We start from the raw sequence: 22,340 nt of genomic DNA, 5'->3' as shown, positions 1-22,340 counted from the left end.
AAGCACTTACCACAGGGGTCTCAAACTCCAGTCCTTGACAGTCACTGTCCTGCTTGTTTTCCAACTATCCCTCCCCACTGCTGATTACCTGGATCAGGCGGGTTCAGCCAATCAGAAGCTGCAAGGACAGGGATAGTTGGAGAAGAAGCAGGACAGTGGCCGTCGAGGACTAGAGTTTGAGACCCCTGAGTGTGTGCCTTCCCCTGGATCAGGGGTTCAGTCTTCTCTGAAATGCCCCTTAGGAAAACCTTGCATCTCTTTAAAAATGTCTGTGACCTTAACCAAGACTCCGTCACACTCTTTCAACCTCCTCGATGTCCAGAGCATTGGACCTCCTCAATGTTCTTTGGAACATCCTCAAGGTGCTCCTGGTGTTCCTGGAAGACCCTGTGTCCCTGATTCAGGAGGCACTGATTTGAAGATTTGCATATTCGGTGCACATAAGCTTTAAATGATCCACTCACTGACAGACATGATAACTGTGTGTTGCACTAATCAGAGAGCAAGGCTGCAGGACAGATGAGGACAGGAAACAGAAATCTGCATCAACCCCCCCCCCCCCAAAATACACACACACACACACACACACACACACACACACACACACACACACTGTGAGTCATGCATTAACTCAGAGCCGTCTGTGGGGAGCTGGTGCAGGCAGCCAACTGTTCTGTTATGATAGCTTATTGATCCAACACACACACGCACACACACTCAGGCACATATAACTTGTTTTAATGCACATCCATATACACACATAGAGGCAAAAGCCCAACGACATATAATTAGCGCACACACACACACATACACACACACACACGTATGTGCGCACACAAAGTACACACACGTCAGTTCTGATTGTTCCCTCATCACCATTCAGACCAGCACCTCCCCTCTGCCTCGACATGACTCACAAATCAAACGCAGCCCCACCGTCTGAGAGTAGCGAGCTGCCTCAGTTGAGACCATTTACACAATTTACACACATCATCTATAATATCATCATCTGCTGCTGCTGCTCGGAGCAGGGGGCTGGAAGCTGGTCTGTGTTGAACTGGTTTCAATGAGTTTGTCTCCATTAACTTAATTTAAACTGAAATCCAGCCAGACCAGTTTACGATGCAGCTTGGAACTGGAAAACATCTGCTGCAGTCAGCAGAAGGTGGGACACGTTTCACGACTGCTTCCACCAACTTGTGTGGATTTACGGTTGTTGACAGTTGGAAGGAGAGCACACACGCACACGCACACGCGCGCGCACACACACACACACAACAAATAATTGTCTTTTCCATGACAGAAATGAATATACGTGATGATCAGAATGGATCCGTGTTGGTGTCAGTGTTTTTGTCTAATAAGCTTTATTCTGAAAGTCATAAAGGGACAATGCAGGCCCTTTCAAGATAAGACACACACAGCTTATAGCCCTCAGGGCTCTTCCAAATACCCTTTATTATAATTTCACTTTTTGCTTCTAGACACGTCTGTGAGAAGAGACCGGATCATTTTAATTCCAGACTGAACCGGATGTCGAGACTTGGATCTACCACCAGCAGAAGGTCCTGAGAAACACCCGGACGTCAGATACGACAGTTCTCTGTCAGCCGATCCTGTTGTCAGTTGTAGTGATGCTGTTTTGGCCCCTGCTGACGGAAAACAATGACGACAATAGGAAACAGCAGAAAAAGCTGCAGCGTCTACCTGCAAAGTGTCGACTATAAAACAACACGAGACTCACAACAGTTTTCATTACCTACAAACTGAAGTTCCCCAGGCAGGATCAGGTTTTTAGAAAATCTCCACAAACTCAGCTCCACATTTTAGCAGTGATCTCAACGTTTCCAAAGACTTTAAGTGAGTCAGCCTGAATCCTAACACGTCAACAACAACCCCTTAGGAAGTGGTTAGCATGGAGTCACATGTCCTTTGAAGACTAAATATTCAGGGCTGTTTTCATTTTCCATCTTCAACTGTGAAAGAAACAAAACCGTGCGTAGACTGGAGGGTGACGGACGAGCCAGCCACCGTACAGCTGCTCGGGCCAATCTCTGCGTCCTGGGATCCCAGGACTGACGGTCTGTATCAACGGTGCACGGATGTTGAGGTGATGTGCAAACACTGATCTGTGCTGCTGGAGCTTATGATGCCGAACTCTGTGTGAGTTCACCGCTGTGGTTTCTGCAGCTGAGAGCTGCACAGCAACAAATCATCAGCCCTGGCGACTTCCATCCCGCTTCCACCAACACGTCAGGTTTGACCCTGGACATTGTTCAATGTTTGGTCCATGACAAACATTTCACTTCCCTGTGTTTGTGCGTATGTGTGGACAATAAACCTAACGTGCCCGTGCACTGCAGCTGGTTAGACTGTGGTTATGGCAAATAGACTGTGGCGAGAGGAGGGTGCAGCTTTTCCTGCTGCTCACATTATGGGAGGCTCTGAAGATAAGAGGACCAGAATATGACAGAAGAACATTAAAATGTAAAATATGAGACAGATGAGAGAGAAGAAGAAACCTGCAGTTGGTCGACAATTTCAGGGCGAGATACTGCAGATAAAGCAGTGCAGGCTGATACAGAGAGGAGGAGCAGAAAGAGGAAGAGAGGGAGGAAGGAGGAAGGAGTCTCTGAGGAAAAGCAGTGAAAACTGTGTGTAATCATGGAAGAGCCTGATGGACAAAACGCACGGTTGTGTAGTTAAAGCCAGATATTCAAAGATGCTTCCTATGAACTAACAAGGTCATATTTCACACACTCGGTCTCATTCACTTTGTCGTCTTCAGTTTTCTTGCTCAGTTAAATCAGCTCCCAGTGCTGTAACTGACGTCTGCAGCTCGCTTTCTATTTTTGTTCTGTTTGTCTGGGAGCTGTGTCCTGACTCTGCTGCTGCAACGACCCAGTTTCCCCACAGGCTCAATCAACTCTCATCAGATTTAATTAACTCCACAATAACTGTGAGTATGGATTTAAACAGACCGCTCCGACACCACGACGTCCAAAATGTCAGGACGGGAGATATTTCAGTCTGGATCAAAGCGGCGGATCCACTCGATCCCTGAACTCTCCCATCGTCACAACCTGTGCCTGCGTAAGAAACGGGAACATCGGGGCACAGCTGTCGTCTGATCCTGCCTCCAGTGGGGCCTGAGGCCAGCACAGACGAGCACAGTACAAACTGCAGAGAACAAGGCCAGAGGGAGAGGCAGCACAAAACAGGATTCATCCTCCTCCCAAGGACATCGGTATCACCTGAGGGAGGAGACGCCCGAGTCTTAACAAACTTCAAAAGGAGTCTGTGTGTGAGTGTGAGTGTGTGTAAGTGTGAGTGAGAGTGAGAGTGTGCGTGTGTGTGTGTGTGTGCGCGCAGAAGCAGAATAATAAGCAGGCTGCTGTTTGACTTCACTGCCAAGCAGCCGTCCTGCAGCAGGTCAGAGGTCAGATGTGGGGAATTCAAACCGAGAACCTGAAAATCATGAATCAGGGTCAGGGACTCAGGAACTGGGACTCTGTCTGTGCGTCAGGAGAGTGTGAGATGCTGAACAATCAGGTCAAGGACACACACACACTCACACACACACTCACACACACTCTCACACACACTCTCACACACACTCTCACACACACTCTCACACTCACACACACACTCACACACTCACACTCACACTCACACTCACACTCACACTCACACTCACACTCACACTCACACTCACACTCACACTCACACACTCACACACACTCACTCTCACTCTCACTCACACACACACACACTCACACTCACACACTCGGTGGAACTTGTCGTCGTGACGATAAATGAACTGATGCTGTTCTGAACTTTCTCTGATGTAAATTTACTTTTAAATAGATAAACCAACATTTTGTCCGATGATTCTAACTCAGCCCCAAATAACAACAAAACCAAAACATGGTTTTAGAAGACAGTCCATTCCGTCTCCAGGAATTAGCCACGTGCTAAAAGCAACAGTGACAGCTCCTCTGCTCTTACATCACCAAGATGACTACCACCAGACTGCTGTGTGACAAAGCTGAGCTTTCCTCTGAGCGCAGGTGCTGTCGGACTGAAACAGGGTTCCCCTCAGGTCCTACTGCAGCTGTTTGCAGGACCATCAGCACAAACACACGACTCTGTGCTGCTGCTTCCAGCTCTTGATCAGACTCTGCACACTGAAGGATCCTGGGAGACCATTTCAGCTCCAGGCCTCGATCGTGTACCTGAGTCAGACAGCGGACTCGGGGCTTGTTATCCTGTTGGCTCGTTAGCTGCCTGCAGCCTTCAGAGACTCTCTGCTGCATTTTCAGTTACACACGTCAGCAAAGATGCAGCGTTAGCAGCTGCACCAGTGCAGGAAGTGGAAACCAGTTCATAGGTTTCCACTTCCTGTCCACATGAAGCCTGAACACTGTGCTGCACAAAGTTTGGACATTTTTAACCCTAACACACTGATGGACCAGTGTGTTTTAACTCAATACGACAGTAGAAACAATACTAATCATGTCTGAGCCTTGTTCTTGACTTTCTCTCTGCTGGATCTCCAGAGTGAGCTGCTGAAACAAAGAGGCTTCAGACCGAGCTAACGTCCTCTGCTTGGTCTGGGTGAAAACTGTCCGAACACTGAGCGGACATGTGGCCTGGGAGGAATAGGCCCAGTATTTATATTGTTTATGGAGCTTCAAAGCTCGATTGGTCTGGCCGCCATTGCTTCTGTCGACAAAATACAATCTCCAGCCTGTGTCATTGGTTGAGTTGCTGCCATGGCACTTGAGGGGACTGATTTATGCAGCCTGCAGCTTAAAGTTTCAGCAGGATTATGAAGCATTTCCTCACCAGAACCCCAGTGTAACTTGAAACTAAGATTCAACTAAGATTTTCATTTCTTCTGTCCCCACAAAGTGAGCAAACCAATGCCGACACACAGAGTCCCTGTCAGGCCCCCAAAGCTCCTGTGATTCCTCTATTTGCTCATTCACCCTCTTCATCTTCCTTTAAACTTTAAAAACATGTCTGACTCCTTCTTTTCCTCCTCACTGAGCCGTCAGTCATTCGTCAGTGTGTGAGCTGCAGAGCGAAGCGAACACACACACACACACACACACACACACACACACACACACACACACACACACACACACACACACACACACACACACACCTGCCTGTGTGCCTCCAACCTGCTGGATGAACATCCAGGTGCTTTTCTCAGCTGGAAAGTGAAGCTGCACCAGCACAGGTCCAGACTGAGGTCGTCATGTTCTGCTGCTCCTCTGCCTCCGACCCCAATTGATCCATTAACCCATTTCAGAAGCTCTTATGCTGCTGTTAGTTTACTGACGTGATCATGGCCTGAAGATCCAGGACAGCACTTCTTCAGTGGGACTGGACTCATCCTGATCAGAGAGTCCACCTGAACTGTTCACATGCAGCTGATCTGAGCAGATGTGCGTTTACAGCTTCACAATAAATTTTCTGACGTGCACAAAGTGAAGAAGAAGTTTGCTGCGATTGGGTTGATGGTTCTGTGGATTCAGGCTTCAATCATCTTTAAAAACTCTTGCTTGAATAATGTTCGAGCCTTTTGACCATCAACAATCCTTAAATCTTTGAAAGTCTCCTACAAAAACGTCATGTCAGCCACTGAACAGTTTGGTTTTGGTGCCTCCATGTTTCTGTCCCTCCTGGAAACTCATCCCATCACCTAAGGTTCCCCCCACGTGGGTCAGACATGAGCAGAAAGAACCTATTTATTCCAACAAGAGATGGGATCAAGTGTCTCCATGCCCAATATTATATCCTATATAAGATATATAATCATATATATGATATATGATATATATTGATCCTATTGATCAGATCATTAAAGGTTTACACCCTCTAATTCCTTCTGATCGGGCCGGACTGGGTCGGTCTGTTCCCACTGAGGTGATCACATGATGCAGCTTCATTCTGATTGGCTGATAATCCCACTATTAGCGTAACGACTCAGGCTGTGAGGAAACACGGGCCCGTCAATCTGTCCTCATCCCCCATCATGACAAAATGAAAAGCTCTCAGTGATTCAGATGTGACAGGAACAGAAACACTGGGCACTTTGAACAAGCCCAACAAGATTTTTATTTCTCTGGTGGACACAGTGAACATGAAACAGGATTTCTAGACTGAGCACAGGAGCAACAGCAGAGCTGCTGGAAACACAACCTGCAACAACATGTGGAACTGAATCATTTATTTCTGCTGCAGCAGCCAATGTCATTTTTCACCAGGAACATAAATAAGACAAGAAGCCGAAAGCAAAGCAGCAGCAGCAGCAGCAGCAGCAGCAGCAGCAGCAGCAGCAGCAGCAGCAGCAGCAGCAGCAGCAGCAGCAGCAGCAGCAGGGGCTGAGAGACGAGCAGCACTGATCGGCACCATCACCAGAACCCGTTTATTAGAACAGAGAAATGTTTCGACCTCCACTCCCTCCTCGTGCACAACATGCCGACACAAACTAGTGATTTCATCAAGAAGCTCTCGGACCCACAGAACCCAACGTGTTTGCTCGGCCCACCAGTGACAAAGCAGCTCACACAATCAGACATCTGGCAGAAAACACTACAACAGGCCATAAAAACGCACTTCTGGCACAGCCCCGCACACAGATGCTTCTTCCTCACGGTGCCAGACATGACATGTTTGGCAGGAGTTTAATCAGCTGAGACTCAGTCAAATTATACGTTAAACACGTTTTATGGAAAAGCTCGGCCCCTTTTAGGTTTTCAGACCCTACAAATAATCACAGCAGCATTTTAATCTCACACACAGTCTGTCTGCTGGTTTTACAAATCGTCTTACGATGTCGCCGCCAACGTTTGCTGTTCGCTGGGAAACGTACAGTAGCCGTTCCCAAGTCCAGGCTGAAGACAAGACGAGCGAGTGTCCCAGAGTCTGGACTAAAGTCTTAACAGTCAGGACTGCAGGCTGAAGACTGGGAGGGACCACAGTCTGTCAGCTGTTAAGTGAAGTCACCTAGTAACAATAATCGTGTGTCATTTAGGTTCATCCTGATCTGTGGACACTGATACTGTTTTAAGTCCAAGTCCAGTTCCGCTGCTCAGACCTGCATTGTTTCTAAAGGCATTTGGACCAGACCAGTAAATGTGACCGACAGAAGATTCTCAAGTCTTATTTGTTCTATACTGAGCAATAGCTGAGCACTGAAACTGTTTTGATGTGATCGATATGTGACGATTTTCTAAGATTATAAAGAAATTTGAAAATGTTATGAATAAATAAAGCACATTAGTAAATTACTCCCTGATACAGATCATATTTCCATCTGGGTGCATGACAAACGATATCAGATCATTTATTGAACAGAACACAGGACAGAGGAAGAACAACATGACATTGACCAAACCTATTTCAGATCAATCTACCAGAAACAGCTGCATTCGATCCCAGAACCCATTAAAACCAGCACCAAACAAGCTTCTCCATCCGACCAGCTAAACCCTCCAACCAGCAGCGAGGAAAAAATCAGACAGAAGCCTCAGAGCCGATTCAAAGGCACCCTCAGAGGGAGGCAAGAGAAAAACCCCCACACCCGCAGAAAGACAGAGCACAGAGCCAAAAGAACGGAGGACAAAACGAAAAGACGTCCTCCACCCTGTGCTGAGACAGGCCTGTGGACGGGACGGACGGACTGCTGCTTCAAACAAGCCCTGCAAAGACAGAAACACACATCAACATTAACACACTGCACACCTGCCTGCTGACTGTGTAACTTCAGGTACAACACCAACACAGAGTACACACAGAGTACACACAGGCTGCAGTACCAAGATACTCTCAGATACTGTTACTGCACAGTACGCTCTGAAATACTGAGACATGGTTCAGATACATGAAATACTGAAAGTAACATAAGGTGCACTGGACTATAGTGAGATACTTTGATATAAACCAAGACACTGAGATACACTGAGGTACTTATACACAGTACAAGTAATATTCAGTGAGTTTTGACACACAAAGAGATACTTTGAGGTACATATATTTTAAAATGTGTGTATTTGAGTCATTTGAGTATTTTGAAGTGTATTTTGTGAAAAACTTTAGATAAACAAGATATTTTACAGTGAGCTGCTGTTGTGATGCTTGTTATTATACTGTACCTGACGCAGAACGTCGAGCTGTTTTAAACTAACATGAAATATTTGGATCAAATAAATCTGAAGTAGCGACGTATCTTCATGACAGAGAAGAGTTTTCAGGTTTTCCAGTGAAAGAGAAGCTGAAATTCTGACTCTACCTTCTGCACACACACACACACACACACACACACACACACAGATACATGTGGACACACACGTGCACACACACACACAGCTCGTGCACGTTCACTGAAGAACTACCAGTGTTCGCTCTCTTTCCCAACATGGCAGATGGGCACTGGCAGTCTGTCTGAAGTCGTAGGAGTCTGCTCACAGCCAACACTAGACTCCTTTTCTCTTCATGTGTTTACAGACGTTACAACATACTGACAATAAAAATCACTGGAAACTGGATTTGAATCTGAAATTGTTTCTTTGCTGCTCCTGTCCAGCCATTGGTGCTGATTATAGCAAGAGCAGGTTATGGAGACGACACGTGATGTTACACATCAGGCTGAATTTATAACAGAAGCCTCACACAGGAGGAAGAGTTTATGAAGAGTAGAAGAAGACACTGTGCAGCACCATGAACAAACAATCACAGAGTAATTGTTGGCTGAAGGTCGTGTGTGTGTGTGTGTGTGTGTGTGTGTGTGTGTGGAGGGGTTATGATGTGACAGACCATGTGTGTGTGCTGTAATGCTTTAAAATGCCGTTAGCGCCTCCTGCAGGCTGCTGTGTGCATTACAGCCACATTCATTCTCTTCTTCTTCTACACTGGATATTCACATTGTCAGTTATGTTTTAATGATAAGTGACATAATATCAGAGCAGCCTCCTCATCACTAAAGGGAAGTCCTGTCCATTATCAGGCTGCTGTCCTGTAAACAAGCATCAGAACAGCCTTAAAGTGCAGGTGCAGTTAGGATGAGGTTCATCTCCATCACTCAACCAGCAGAGCAGCAGCATCTTTTCATAAAGATGGGACAAACCAGAAAAGTCCACATCAGCTTTCACACTGAGCAGTAAATATTTGGATCTGGATCAGTCTGACAACATTGTCCTGACACTAACAGCAAAACACTGTTTTATCAGTAACTGTGAGAAAAGTGTGCAGGTTGTGTTCAGGCGCTGCAGGACTGTTGTGTTCACGTCACTGTCTGAGTTTGCTGGGAGGACGACGGTGTAAGAATCATGTGTGAGAGTCACGTTTTTAGTCATTTGGTTATTGCACCTTCAGAGCATATTGTCTCATTCTTGTGGTGTGTGTGTGTGTTACTGACCTTTGGCCTGCTCCAGGTCTGAGTTCAGCTCATGGTCTGATTGGATGGGAGGTCTGTAGGGCGGGGGCTGCCTCAGAGGGGACGCGTTTACTCCTGGTCTCTGCAGAAGAGAGAAACCACACAAACATATTTCTTTATCAAAGCTTCAAACAGCACGGCCGTAGCCTACAGCACGTTTGAAGACAACAGAGGAGTGGGTCCATCTAGGACGCCTGCACTATCAAATCTGTCCCACAATGCTTTGAGCCTCATCGTTTCCCCGCTCAGACGTCAAACGACGTTCCGTATTATTTCATATCAGTTTCGCTTTGTGCAGAGAGACAAACAGGTGTAATGAAGGTCACCTGACACTACTGTAGTATTCAGCACATACTCTGAGGAGGCATGAAGTACTAAGGGTTTAGCATTTAACTCAACCCTCAGTGTGTGTGTGTGGAGGGTGTGCTGCCCTCTGCTGGACACTGCAGGACTTCAGCCTGTTGGTTGTACATTTCTGTGTAGCTGCTGTTCTTACCGGAGGCTCGGTCCTCTGCGCTCTGTGTTTGCTGTAGCTGGGAGCCGTCACAGACATGGGCTGAAACACACACAGGTTGTGAGACTTGAGCGTGTGTCACATTTACACTGTGTATCTGACAAAAGTGTGATCTGTGGGTTCAGACTGGACAGGGGAGGCTGCTCAGGGACTTTAATCCTCTCATTTCTCCTGTTTTACTGACTGAGAACCAGTTTTCACTCAGTAAAATCAATGTTGACTGAAATTACTGAGGAGCACAGAGGAGATTTCACTCCCCGCCTCCCCCGTGAGGTTCCTCCTGTCTGACTGGAGCTGTAGTGTGTGCTGGTACCCGTGGAGTAGCAGACAGGCTCTGGACAACGAAGACAATGGGGCTCGGGGCGGTCTTAATGGCACTGACCGCCTCTTCATGACTGGCAGCTTGCAGGTCAACGCCGGACACCTGCACACCGCACACATGTGCACACACACACACACACACACACACCAGGTGAGATGTACATAAACCTCATCCACTGAGGAGGTGTCAGCTGATAAACCCGTCCTCAGAAGGCCTCCTACATGTTTTAAAATCCATCTCCTCTGCACCATGTGAACAATAAGACAGTAAAGGTGCAGAAACAGAACTTTAGACAGAGACCCAGGGGTTAGACCCAGCCCCACCTCCAGGATCTTGTCTCCAGTCTTCAGACACTTTGTCTTGGCTGCGGGACTGTTTGGTAAAACCTGCTTGATGAAGATTCCCTTCAGTTCCTCTCCGTTCCTCAGACGTTTGATGACCTGGCGACCTCCCACGATGCTCAGGCCCAGAGACTGACCCTCGTCAGTCCACACCTCCACCCTGTAGGGCAGAAACACGCGTTGGCTTTTGTTGTGGGTTTGGTTTGGTTGACTTGACAAGATGTTAAAAGTTGTCTTTGAAATTTCATTATCCACTTATAAAAATACTGAGGAAAGATCTGGAACTTTCTGAGCATGTAGGGAGGACAAAAAACAAAACACTACCAAATATGAGGCCCAGCACTGAAGCTTGTGAATCAGAATGTGTGTGTGTGTGTGTGTGTGTGAGATACCTGCGGGGGGGTCCCCAGTGACTGAAGGCAGGAGTTTCCTCTCCCTCCCCCTCCTCTCTTTCAGGAAGATGACTGAGCACAGACAGAAACAGTTAGCTGCTGCAGGTACAAACACACACACATGTAGGTACGAACACACACACGTGTAGGTACGAACACACACACGTGTAGGTACGAACACACAGACGTGTAGGTACGAACACACAGACTAGTAGGTACGAACACACAGACTAGTAGGTACGAACACACAGACGTGTAGGTACGAACACACAGACTAGTAGGTACGAACACACAGACTAGTAGGTACGAACACACAGACGTAGGTACGAACACACAGACTAGTAGGTACGAACACACAGACTAGTAGGTACGAACACACAGACGTAGGTACGAACACACAGACTAGTAGGTACGAACACACAGACTAGTAGGTACGAACACACACACGTGTAGGTACGAACACACAGACGTGTAGGTACGAACACACAGACGTAGGTACGAACACACAGACGTGTAGGTACGAACACACAGACGTAGGTACGAACACACACACGTGTAGGTACGAACACACACGTGTAGGTACGAACACACAGACGTGTAGGTACGAACACACAGACGTAGGTACGAACACACAGACTAGTAGGTACGAACACACAGACGTGTAGGTACGAACACACAGACGTAGGTACGAACACACAGACGTAGGTACGAACACACAGACTAGTAGGTACGAACACACAGACGTAGGTACGAACACACAGACGTAGGTACGAACACACAGACGTAGGTACGAACACACAGACTAGTAGGTACGAACACACAGACGTAGGTACGAACACACAGACGTAGGTACGAACACACAGACTAGTAGGTACGAACACACAGACGTAGGTACGAACACACAGACGTAGGTACGAACACACAGACGTAGGTACGAACACACAGACGTAGGTACGAACACACAGACTAGTAGGTACGAACACACAGACTAGTAGGTACGAACACACAGACGTAGGTACGAACACACAGACTAGTAGGTACGAACACACAGACGTAGGTACGAACACACAGACTAGTAGGTACGAACACACAGACTAGTAGGTACGAACACACAGACTAGTAGGTACGAACACACAGACTAGTAGGTACGAACACACAGACTAGTAGGTACGAACACACAGACTAGTAGGTACGAACACACAGACGTAGGTACGAACACACACGTGTAGGTACGAACACACAGACGTAGGTACGAACACACAGACGTAGGTACGAACACACAGACGTGTAGGTACGAACACACAGACGTAGGTACGAACACACAGACGTAGGTACGAACACACAGACGTGTAGGTACGAACACACACGTGTAGGTACGAACACACAGACGTAGGTACGAACACACAGACGTGTAGGTACGAACACACAGACGTAGGTACGAACACACAGACGTAGGTACGAACACACACGTGTAGGTACGAACACACAGACGTAGGTACGAACACACAGACTAGTAGGTACGAACACACACGTGTAGGTACGAACACACAGACGTAGGTACGAACACACAGACTAGTAGGTACGAACACACACGTGTAGGTACGAACACACACGTGTAGGTACGAACACACAGACGTGTAGGTACGAACACACAGACGTGTAGGTACGAACACACACGTGTAGGTACGAACACACAGACGTAGGTACGAACACACAGACGTAGGTACGAACACACACGTGTAGGTACGAACACACAGACGTAGGTACGAACACACAGACGTGTAGGTACGAACACACAGACGTAGGTACGAACACACAGACGTAGGTACGAACACACAGACGTAGGTACGAACACACAGACGTAGGTACGAACACACAGACGTAGGTACGAACACACAGACGTGTAGGTACGAACACACACGTGTAGGTACGAACACACAGACGTAGGTACGAACACACAGACGTGTAGGTACGAACACACACGTGTAGGTACGAACACACACGTGTAGGTACGAACACACACGTGTAGGTACGAACACACAGACGTGTAGGTACGAACACACACGTGTAGGTACGAACACACAGACGTGTAGGTACGAACACACACGTGTAGGTACGAACACACACGTGTAGGTACGAACACACAGACGTAGGTACGAACACACACACGTGTGTATTTGACTCCTGTAATGTTCTTTACTATGGGATCAAATAATCAGACGGTAAAATGCAGCTTTTTAAACTCATTGTTTGCAGTTGCTGTTGCACTTATCCACTTCTGCACTTTCTACATTGGCTTCTGATCCTTTTCACGACTGAATTCAAGATTTTAACTTCAGTCTTTGAAGCCTTAGATGGTTTTGCTCCTTCATGTTTGTCAGAATTGTTGACTTTAGGAAAAACCTCAAGATCACTTAGCAGTTCTTCTAAACTAACCCTGAAGGTTTTGAAAACCAGATATGTCCGTTGGGGTGGAATTCCTTGCCCCACCATATTCCTGCTATCACTGATTTCACCCTTTTTGTAGTAAACTGTATCTCTCGTCCCTCATTGGTCGACCTGGAAGTTATCCCAGACCGCCATGATGAAGGACGAGTGCATCCTTCCAAAAGCCTGGTACAGACGGACAAGCCCCTTCATTGGAAATCAGCATGTGACTGGACGCTTCTCATTAGGGATCGGAGGAAAGGATGTTTCATGTCTCTTAAACAATTTTCCTGGCTCCTCTGTCCTTGCTACTTATGTGGGCGGGACTAAGACGCAGGGAAACGTAGACGCTGTTAGTGGAACTGGGATTCACGCAATGAGTCTCTAGGTGCAGGGGAAGCAGGTCACCTGTGTCGTCCTCTGATTGGCAAAGAAGCTCCTCTCTGGCTCCGCCTCTTCCTCTTCTCACTGTACACCATCCTGAAGAAAACAACACATTTATCACCAAGACCTTTATCTTCATGTTACACAACGTTTGAGCCTCAGCGGCCACTTTATTAGGAACACCTGTGCACTGTATTACCATCAACACATCAGCTTCCTGTCTATTACTGGGGTCCTAGTGGCTGGTGCTGCTGTACTGGACTGCATGATTTTAAAGGGGGTCTAAATATTGTGGCCCCTGATGCTGTGAAGCTCCTTCTAAAGATGTTTAAGGATAAAAAAATCTCAGGTAAAGTCACTAAAACCAAGTTGGGTTTGTCTGTGTTTTATTAATAATCTGATAGTTACTCACTGATAACCTGTAAATACTGTGCAGTGTTCAAGATTCAACTGTGTGCAAACAGAAAAGTAACCAGCAGAGGGCGACACAGGACTGTGGAGTGAAAACTGGAACAGAGGAGGAGACAGAAATGGAGGAAAACGAAAAGAACAGAAGGAAGAAGGGGAGGAGGAGAAGGAGGTGACTGACTCTGTGTCGGTGTCCGTCAGAGTGAGCTCAGAGTCGGCTTCACTGTCTCTGGAGTCTGTAGAACCTGATGACACACACACACACACACACACACACACACACACACACACACACACACACACACACACACACACACACACACACACACACACACACACACACACACACACAGACTCAATAAACAGACAACAGCTGTGGGACAATAAAAGCAGCAAAATAAATATTTCAGTTTTCTTCTGGTTTCACTTTTTAACTCGATGTCTCTTTTCTAAACCAAAGTGTGAGTTTAACGTGTTGGACAGTCGTAGTTATTTATTCTTTATTGTCATGTGACCTGATCTTGTGATGCTCAGAACAAACCCTCAGGAACCTTCAGACTGTGTCCTGTGGGGCACTAAAGTAAAACACGCACTCCATAACCGATGGCGACAAAGTGACGCCTTCAGACTCTTCACTCTAAATAGCTACAGTGTGACCAGAGCTTTCAACCACATCACTTGACTTTCATCAGTGAACTGACCCTGAGGAAGGCCATGACCATCGGTGAATCTCAATGCTGGACGGTGAAACAATATGTCCACCTCTGTCTGTGAAACACACCGGCACAAGAAGTGACTCATTTCATAACAAAGATTTTCCATCTCACCCAGAACCAGGTTTCCTGCCGACACGATGCTCTCCTGGTCCGATCTCTGCGGGTCGTCGTCGTCTCTGTCTCTGAGCTGCACCTGCACCTCTTGTCTCCATGTCTGAGGAGAAATCAATCAATCAATCAACTGGAAATCACCAATCAAATCATATTAAACTGCAGTATCAAAGAACTGAATTTAAAACATTCTTGTTAGATTATGACAGATACTGTAAATTCTCAAAGACAGGAAACTATTAAGAATTAAAAAATAATTTTTTGCTTGTTTTTAATTTTGAAAGGATTTTGTCCACAGTGAAAATATCATGTTAAAGTAAAAGGCCCTATTTTTTAATTAATTTCTACTTATTGTGTTCATCACCACAGGATCATCATAATAATAATAATTATAATAATACAATTTATTTATAATGTACTTTATATTCACCAAAAATCCCAAAGTGCTGCAGATTAAAAACAAAAAGTAAAAAAAGTAGTTTTGAGGCCACGTCAATACATTTTTCCTTCGGCCTATAATCATATTATGGTCTGCAATTAGTTTTATTAATCTGTGAAGTTAAATAAATATACTGCAGTAAAACAGTACAAGCTGCAGTATTTGTTTAAAGTTGTACTTCAGTACAGAACACAGCAGCATCAGTCTCACCTCCTCTGGTCCGACTTGGCTGGAGGAGGCGAGCTTCCACTCCTCCCACGACGGAGGAGGTTTCCTGGGCAGGGAGCCCTTCTCCTCTGCTTTCTCCTGCACCTGCACCTCCTCCTCATCCACAGCCATCTCCCTGCCCTCCTCCACAGGCAGGAGGTCAGAGGACAGAGAGGAGGTGGTGTAGCGAGGGAGACCTCCATCCAAGATCAGCTCCGGCTCCTCCTCCTCCTCTTCCTCTTCCTCCTCCTCCTCTTCCTCCTCCTCCTCCACCTCTGGTCGAAGGTTTTCTGGGCGGATGGAGCCCTGACCAAAACCCTGTGACCCACAGAGAAGAAAAGCAGCGAGAGCGTTAACGAGCGAGGAGCAGGGACTGAGCTGGACTCAGGAAAGAAAAGCTGCTTCCTGCTCAGACAAAGTCGGTCTGTTGCTCATTTGATTCATCTGAAAGAAACAGCAACTATTCGTTTTTGAAACAATCATTTCTGATGTGCCTCTTTAAGGTGCCTGGGTCATTTACAGTAAAAATCCACTTTTAGATTTTTTATTGAACAAAAGCAGTGACAGTTATTGATCAGCAGCACGGTTCAATCTGTGCTAAGGATTTATTAGTTATGAGCTGACCTCGGCCTGTTACCACGACATGCCTGATCTCTGGGACCAAAAGTCTTTTCACTTTCAGAGAATTAACAATTAAAAAACAGATTTAAACAAAGCACTTGCCATTAGCCCGCCCAGGGAAGCTTATTTCTGACACGTCTGTTGGACACCTGTGAGGCAGGTACATCAGCAGGGTGAAGGATCTTCAGCTCCTGTCCTCAGCGAAGAAATGTGCAGCTCTCACTTAATCTAAAACTCGACTTACTTTGAACATTAGCCTTCATCTCTGAACACATAAAGGTTTCCTCCAACTCCCCAAAGAGCCTTCTCAGCAGATACTGAGGGGATATCCTGTTCTTAACATTACGATGCAGACATTAGCCTGCGCCGGAAAATATTAATGACAACACTTAGGCTAATTTCCATCGATGAAGCCTCATCGTCAAGGACTCTGTTCCTCTTCTTTTAATTTGGGCCTGGGAAGCCGGCCCATCACGGCCATATAATGGAGGTGAGGAGCAGACGGCGGCAGCAGCAGAGAGCTCATAACGCTAACAGGATGTTCTGCAGACTGATGTGTATTGGCTGTGACTGCCTGGCCTCATATTCATATGATTTAAAGACGCTGTCATTTAATATCTCTGCCATTAGACGATGAGGACAGTTGAGATGACGAGTCGGCTGGTTCAGACTTTCTGCAGAGGCACAGTCCGCTGGTCCCTGGATGCAAACTCAGACTACACTGCATCTACAGCAGTTTACGGGTGATAGGTGACGATGGTTCTGCCTGTTGTACCGGTCATGGTTTAGACCCTTTTCCAACCTGAGGGACCTGATCCGGAAATGATCGTGTCAGTGCTTTAATCAATAGTGTCTGAAAATAGTGAAAAGTAAATGAACCAGAGTCCGACCAGGTCTTCAAATGTTTCCAAAAACTCAATGGTTGACCCTTCATGGTGCTGGTGAACTGGACTAACACACTCAGTGTAACACACTCGTAAACGAGGTGGACAAAATAATAGTAACAGTATAACAACATAATTCAGTAAGAGAGACTCAGGATCCACAAAGCTCAGAAACAGTCTGAACACAAACTAAATATCACCTCATTGGTCCGACAAAGGGGTTCCTAATAAAGCGAGCTGGTCCGACACAGGGGTTCCTAATAAACCGAGCTGGTCCGACACAGGGGTTCCTAATAAACCGAGCTGGTCCGACACAGGGGTTCCTAATAAACCGAGCTGGTCCGACACAGGGGTTCCTAATAAACCGAGCTGCTCCGACACAGGGGTTCCTAATAAACCGAGCTGGTCCGACACAGGGGTTCCTAATAAACCGAGCGGTCCGACACAGGAGGGAAAGTGAAAACGCCTGCTCATCGCCCAAAAGGGGGAAATGAACAGAGTCTTGTCAGCAGCAGACGTTTCTTTTACAGCTCTCAGTAAAGGCTGAAGTGGCCGTAAAGCTGATTGTCGGGGCGACTGTGTTGCTGCAGTTACAGCTCGGCCTCGGTGCCGTTTGTTGGCTGTAAAGTTTGCAGTTTTAACTCTCGGACTCATGTTTTAATCAGCGTGAACTGCGGTCACAGCAGCTCTTTATCTGCACAAAGAAGAGCAGAATAATGTGATGGCAGCCCGTAACAACAGCGGCAGCTCGCTCCTGCAGCCGTCTTCTACATATGACCTCTAAAAGTTAACGAGGTGTGGAGGTGTAACGGGGTCTCTCTCTGGTCAGCGGGCTGGCGTGACAGACAACGATCCGGTGGTGAAGTGACAGCACCGACCTGGCTGTCTTTATGGAAACCCATCAGGGACCTGTGGGCTGTGAAAAACCTCTTCAGCCAAATGGGCTGCATATAAAGCAGGAAATAAAGAGCAGCGCAGAGGACGGCAGCAGCAGCAGCAGCAGCAGCAGCAGCAGCAGAGTCCAGGACAGCACGCAGGTGAAGCGGTAAAACTGCAGTAATGAAGAGTAACATCTGAAGACACACGAGTTGTGTTTATGACGGTGAAACGATGGAGCGTGTTCAGCACGAAGCCTGTGACGTTCACCGAGACACCAAGTAACTGGGCATCGTTCCTCAGGCCCTTTGCTAAAAACAAAGAATTTCATTTCTACTTTATGATTTTTTATAATTTAACAGGATGAATATATTTGAGGAGTAAGTGGCTGTGGATGAAGGATGGAAATATGTTTATCATCTCATTGTGAAAGACACAGGACAGTAACTCATGAGTCTGCCCAGAAAAGGTGATGTTACATTCATGTGGTAATAAAAAAGTGAGTGCACCACACATGAACCTGAGCCCATGAACCTGATCTGGATCTGGTGTAAACTGGATCTAGACAAACATTTAATAACCTGTTATCTTGTGCGTAAAAATGATTTTCCTTGTTATCTTATTTAGATCTTAATAACTTGAGTCAGGGACAAAAACTGTCACCTTAAATAATAATAAATAACAGGGGGGTACTGGAATTCTGCATTCTGATTGGTTGGAAAGTGACTTAAGTGCGACAGTTTAACCCGATGATGGATTTGCTCTTGTTTGCTGGTCAAATGTATTTAGGCCCAGGCCCAGTGGAGCCGCCTGGACCAATGTTCTCCATGTGACCAGGAGGAAGAAAGATACAGAGAGGAGGTAAATACCTCGAGCTTCGGTGAAGCCTGAGGAACATCAGCAGGGCAGCGGAGAGAATGTGTCCAGAACTGTGCCCAGAACCCAAAGAGATGTGAAGTAGTGAAGCAAAGGAGAGAAAGAGCCAAAGTTTGGACTGACGTTGCTCCTGTTGAGCTACAGCCACAGCAGGGTGTGTTAGTCACAGGTGTGTTTAATGAAACTAATAACCTGGAAACAATTTTTCTCAAATGCGGATTTGTCAAGACAAAAAACTGAACCACATTCCTTCCTTCCATTCCCCTTCTCTCAGGACTACATGTCTAAATTTACTCCTTTCTTGTTCCCAGCTCCACATCCCACCGCTGCAAAACATCTGTGTCCATAAACTGGCATTTAACTAGGTACAAATACAGTACTTCTATTTGAGTAGCTCAACTCCTCAGTACTGCAGTAGTATTTACTGTGTGTACTGCACCAGTGTCCTCAGAGCACCCCCAGCCCCCTCCAACCCCCGACTCACTTAAGAGAGAGAAGCTGCTGGCTGAGCTGATAGAGCACTTTATTCCATCCCGCTGAGTCAGCAGCTTCTCCGAGACAGAGAGGAGGGTGGAGGAAGGTGAAAGCAGAGAAGAAGAGAGAGGAGGGAAAGGACAGAGCGGAAGAGAAGTAAGACGGAGGATGGAAAACCCCGGAGATGTGAAGACAGACAGAAAACATGGCTTCATGAAGAGGAACGTGTACAACACCGATTCATCAGCGCTGACACGCTGCTCCTGACAGTTCAGCTCTGAGCCAGAGACCAACAGTTAGATTTCAGTGCAGAGACCGTTCAGCCCGGAGCAGATGTTCCCACCGACTCCACTAGTCCAACATCGAGCTACACATACTTCTGCAGTCCCTCTATTCATACTTTAAGCAAATATTTAGAAACTTGAACCTGCTAGTGGAGCAGTTTTACTGTGTGGTACTGCAGTTTTCCCTGAGTACTCCAACGCTCGTCTCATCCTGCAGATTCCATCAAACCTTCAACACATCTGGCATTTTTAATGTTTTCTAATGAGCCAAGCCAGTCCACAAAGGTGAGCAACATTAGAGCATGGCCTCCGTCGGCAGCTGGTCCACAGGGAAAAGCTCATACACTCAGCTGCCACTTTATTAGGAACACATAGCTACTGTATAAATAATGTGGGCGGCTCCAAGAGGCTGATTCAACTGTAGAGGAGGACATATGCTGTTTCTAATACTCTGCCCCCCCCACACACACACACTGTAAAGCTGTTTTATTGCACCATCACAATAGCTTTAACTAGGCGTACCTAATAAATTGGCCACTAGGTGTAGATGAACTCAAACTATGTGAAGGGTGTTGCATCCTTTTGTTTCACAGCCTAAAATAAATCCAGTCTGCGTCCATTTCTCTTCATTCCTGTCATGCTCTACATATTTACATATTTACATTTATTTAGTCCTCCATTCATTGTTTTCAGCGTTAAACTCTCGGTGCTGGTGCTGCCCAATAAACCCAAGAGAGAAGAGATAAAGGCCGAGAGATTTCACAGTAAAAGAGGAGAAGGAGGGAAACTGAGGGAAAGCACCAATGAATGTGATGTCGTCAGCCTAATGTGTGTGAATCCAGAACCTGCTTCAGCTTATCGGTCTGTGCCGTAGACCTCCATTGTTGTCCAAACTGGGAGGCTCGTCTTTTTTCCAAAAACCGGCTCCAGACGCTGCTGAGACCAGAGAGGAACAGGTGGAGCAGCAGAACCACAGACCAGTGGACTCTTTGTCCCTTCAGAGGCTGTAAACAGTGACGTTCTCAGCGTCTGGAGCTGGTTTTTGGAAAAAGACGTCCCATTTCTCAAATCTGTAATGCAGATGACCCGGGCCATAATCTGCGTCTGGACAAGGATGAACACCAAACAGAGCTGATGAACACTGTGACATGAAGATGAATTCTCTTGGGGGGGGGGGGGGGGGGGGAGAAAAACACCTGCATATGAGTCTTTGTTGTCTACGTGGCTGAAATACACTTTGTGCAGGTCATGGCTGTAAGGATTTGGACCAGGTTAATACTGAAGATGGTCATTAATCTGGGTGATACAGTGAGGAGTGTGTGTGTGTGTGTGTGTGTGTGTGTTACCTGTGGTACAGGCAGCTGTGTGTTGTTGAGAGACACCTGGCTCTCCCTCCCCCTCTCTGCTCCCTCCACCTACACAAACAAGATGCAGATCACAGGAGAATCAATACCTGCAGCTGAAAGTTCAACTTTCTCTGAAACTGCTGCTGCTCCGGTCCCTTCATGTTCTCTGATCGCAGCCCACATCCAGGAGGACTCCACTGGGGCCACGAGGGCCAATAGTCTGCGGGTCCTCCCCTCTACTACAAGAAGTAAGATCTGTGGACACACTCTTCGATTGTAATAAAAACCTGCAGACTGTTAAGACTCCATGGCACGAGCCCCACAGCCTGATGGGCTGGACTCAAAACATAAAGGTCTGACCCAAAATTAGACAGCATGGAGCAACAGCTTGAAGCTCCAGAACTAAATGTAGAAGCTAGAACCTACAACAAAAGGGTCTAGAGTACAGACAATCAACTAAAGCCAGAAAGTTGGTTGTAGTTTAGTAGTCAAAAGACCCAGACCTAAACCTTGGAGGTCTTGACTTACCAGAGGCTTGCAGATGCCCAGGCGTACTATGCCAGGTGGGGCAGACTTCAGGACCTCTACAGCCTGGGCCAGGGTGAGCAGGTCCAGCTGGGTCTGGTTGACCGAAACCAATTGGTCTCCAGGAAGGAGCCCACCATGATGCTCTGCTGAACCACCAGGAACCAGAGAACGAATCACCATCACACAGCGACTGGGATCCAACGGGTCCTTCAGAGACAGAGACCAGTGAGACCATTAGAGCTCCAGCTCTGTGGGAACCAGGACTACAGCCGTCCACAAACTGGATTCTGAAGAGGCAGTAAAACCCAGCACGTCTATTTTAGACGCATGGACGGATTATGGGATAGGCCCCTCCCTCTGTGGCTGTGCGGTTGTTCTGCATGTAGTTTTTGTGGTCACTGTTCTGTGACTGGTCAGTCAATTGTTATGTTATTTATGTTATATGTTACTGACTGGATGCCTTGATCTGTTTATTATGTTGTATAGTGACATTTCTATGTTAAAGTGAATATTAGAGCCGCTGGACAATCTGCAACACCTTCCCAGCACTGCAGCCTTTCAGACCACAAAATGTCTTTGCCACTTTCCAACAGATGCAATAAAGAATTTTCTTGGTTCGACTCCAGCTGGTCATGTTGCTGTGCAGCGGTTTCCTCCTTCAGCAGGGAGACAGAGACATGTTCACAGCCCTCATCCCATCAATACGAGACAGATCAGCAGGGGGAGACAGAGACCAGAG

The 22,340-nt window shown here is 46.8% G+C and overlaps 1 protein-coding gene across 3 annotated transcripts in view; it reads right to left on the bottom strand.

Moving 5' to 3' along the window:
• The window catches only part of patj (PATJ crumbs cell polarity complex component), a 75,956-nt gene that overhangs the window by 26,936 nt on the left and 26,680 nt on the right, over positions 1-22,340 (bottom strand). For all 3 annotated transcript variants that reach the window (XM_026323120.2, XM_026323122.2, XM_026323121.2), the window contains exons 19-29: positions 21,602-21,808; positions 21,074-21,142; positions 15,716-16,030; positions 15,067-15,169; positions 14,421-14,484; positions 13,856-13,927; positions 11,021-11,092; positions 10,611-10,788; positions 10,279-10,389; positions 9,948-10,007; positions 9,434-9,533 (exon numbers count right to left, since the gene is read on the bottom strand). In XM_026323120.2, the coding sequence (XP_026178905.1) occupies positions 9,434-9,533; positions 9,948-10,007; positions 10,279-10,389; positions 10,611-10,788; positions 11,021-11,092; positions 13,856-13,927; positions 14,421-14,484; positions 15,067-15,169; positions 15,716-16,030; positions 21,074-21,142; positions 21,602-21,808 (1,351 nt within the window). The remainder of the gene's footprint in view (positions 1-9,433; positions 9,534-9,947; positions 10,008-10,278; positions 10,390-10,610; positions 10,789-11,020; positions 11,093-13,855; positions 13,928-14,420; positions 14,485-15,066; positions 15,170-15,715; positions 16,031-21,073; positions 21,143-21,601; positions 21,809-22,340) is intronic.

This window comes from Mastacembelus armatus, chromosome 4 (genome assembly GCF_900324485.2).
Source record: "Mastacembelus armatus chromosome 4, fMasArm1.2, whole genome shotgun sequence".
In the NCBI taxonomy this organism is placed as follows: domain Eukaryota; kingdom Metazoa; phylum Chordata; class Actinopteri; order Synbranchiformes; family Mastacembelidae; genus Mastacembelus; species Mastacembelus armatus.
This window is presented reverse-complemented; position numbering and strand designations above follow the sequence as displayed.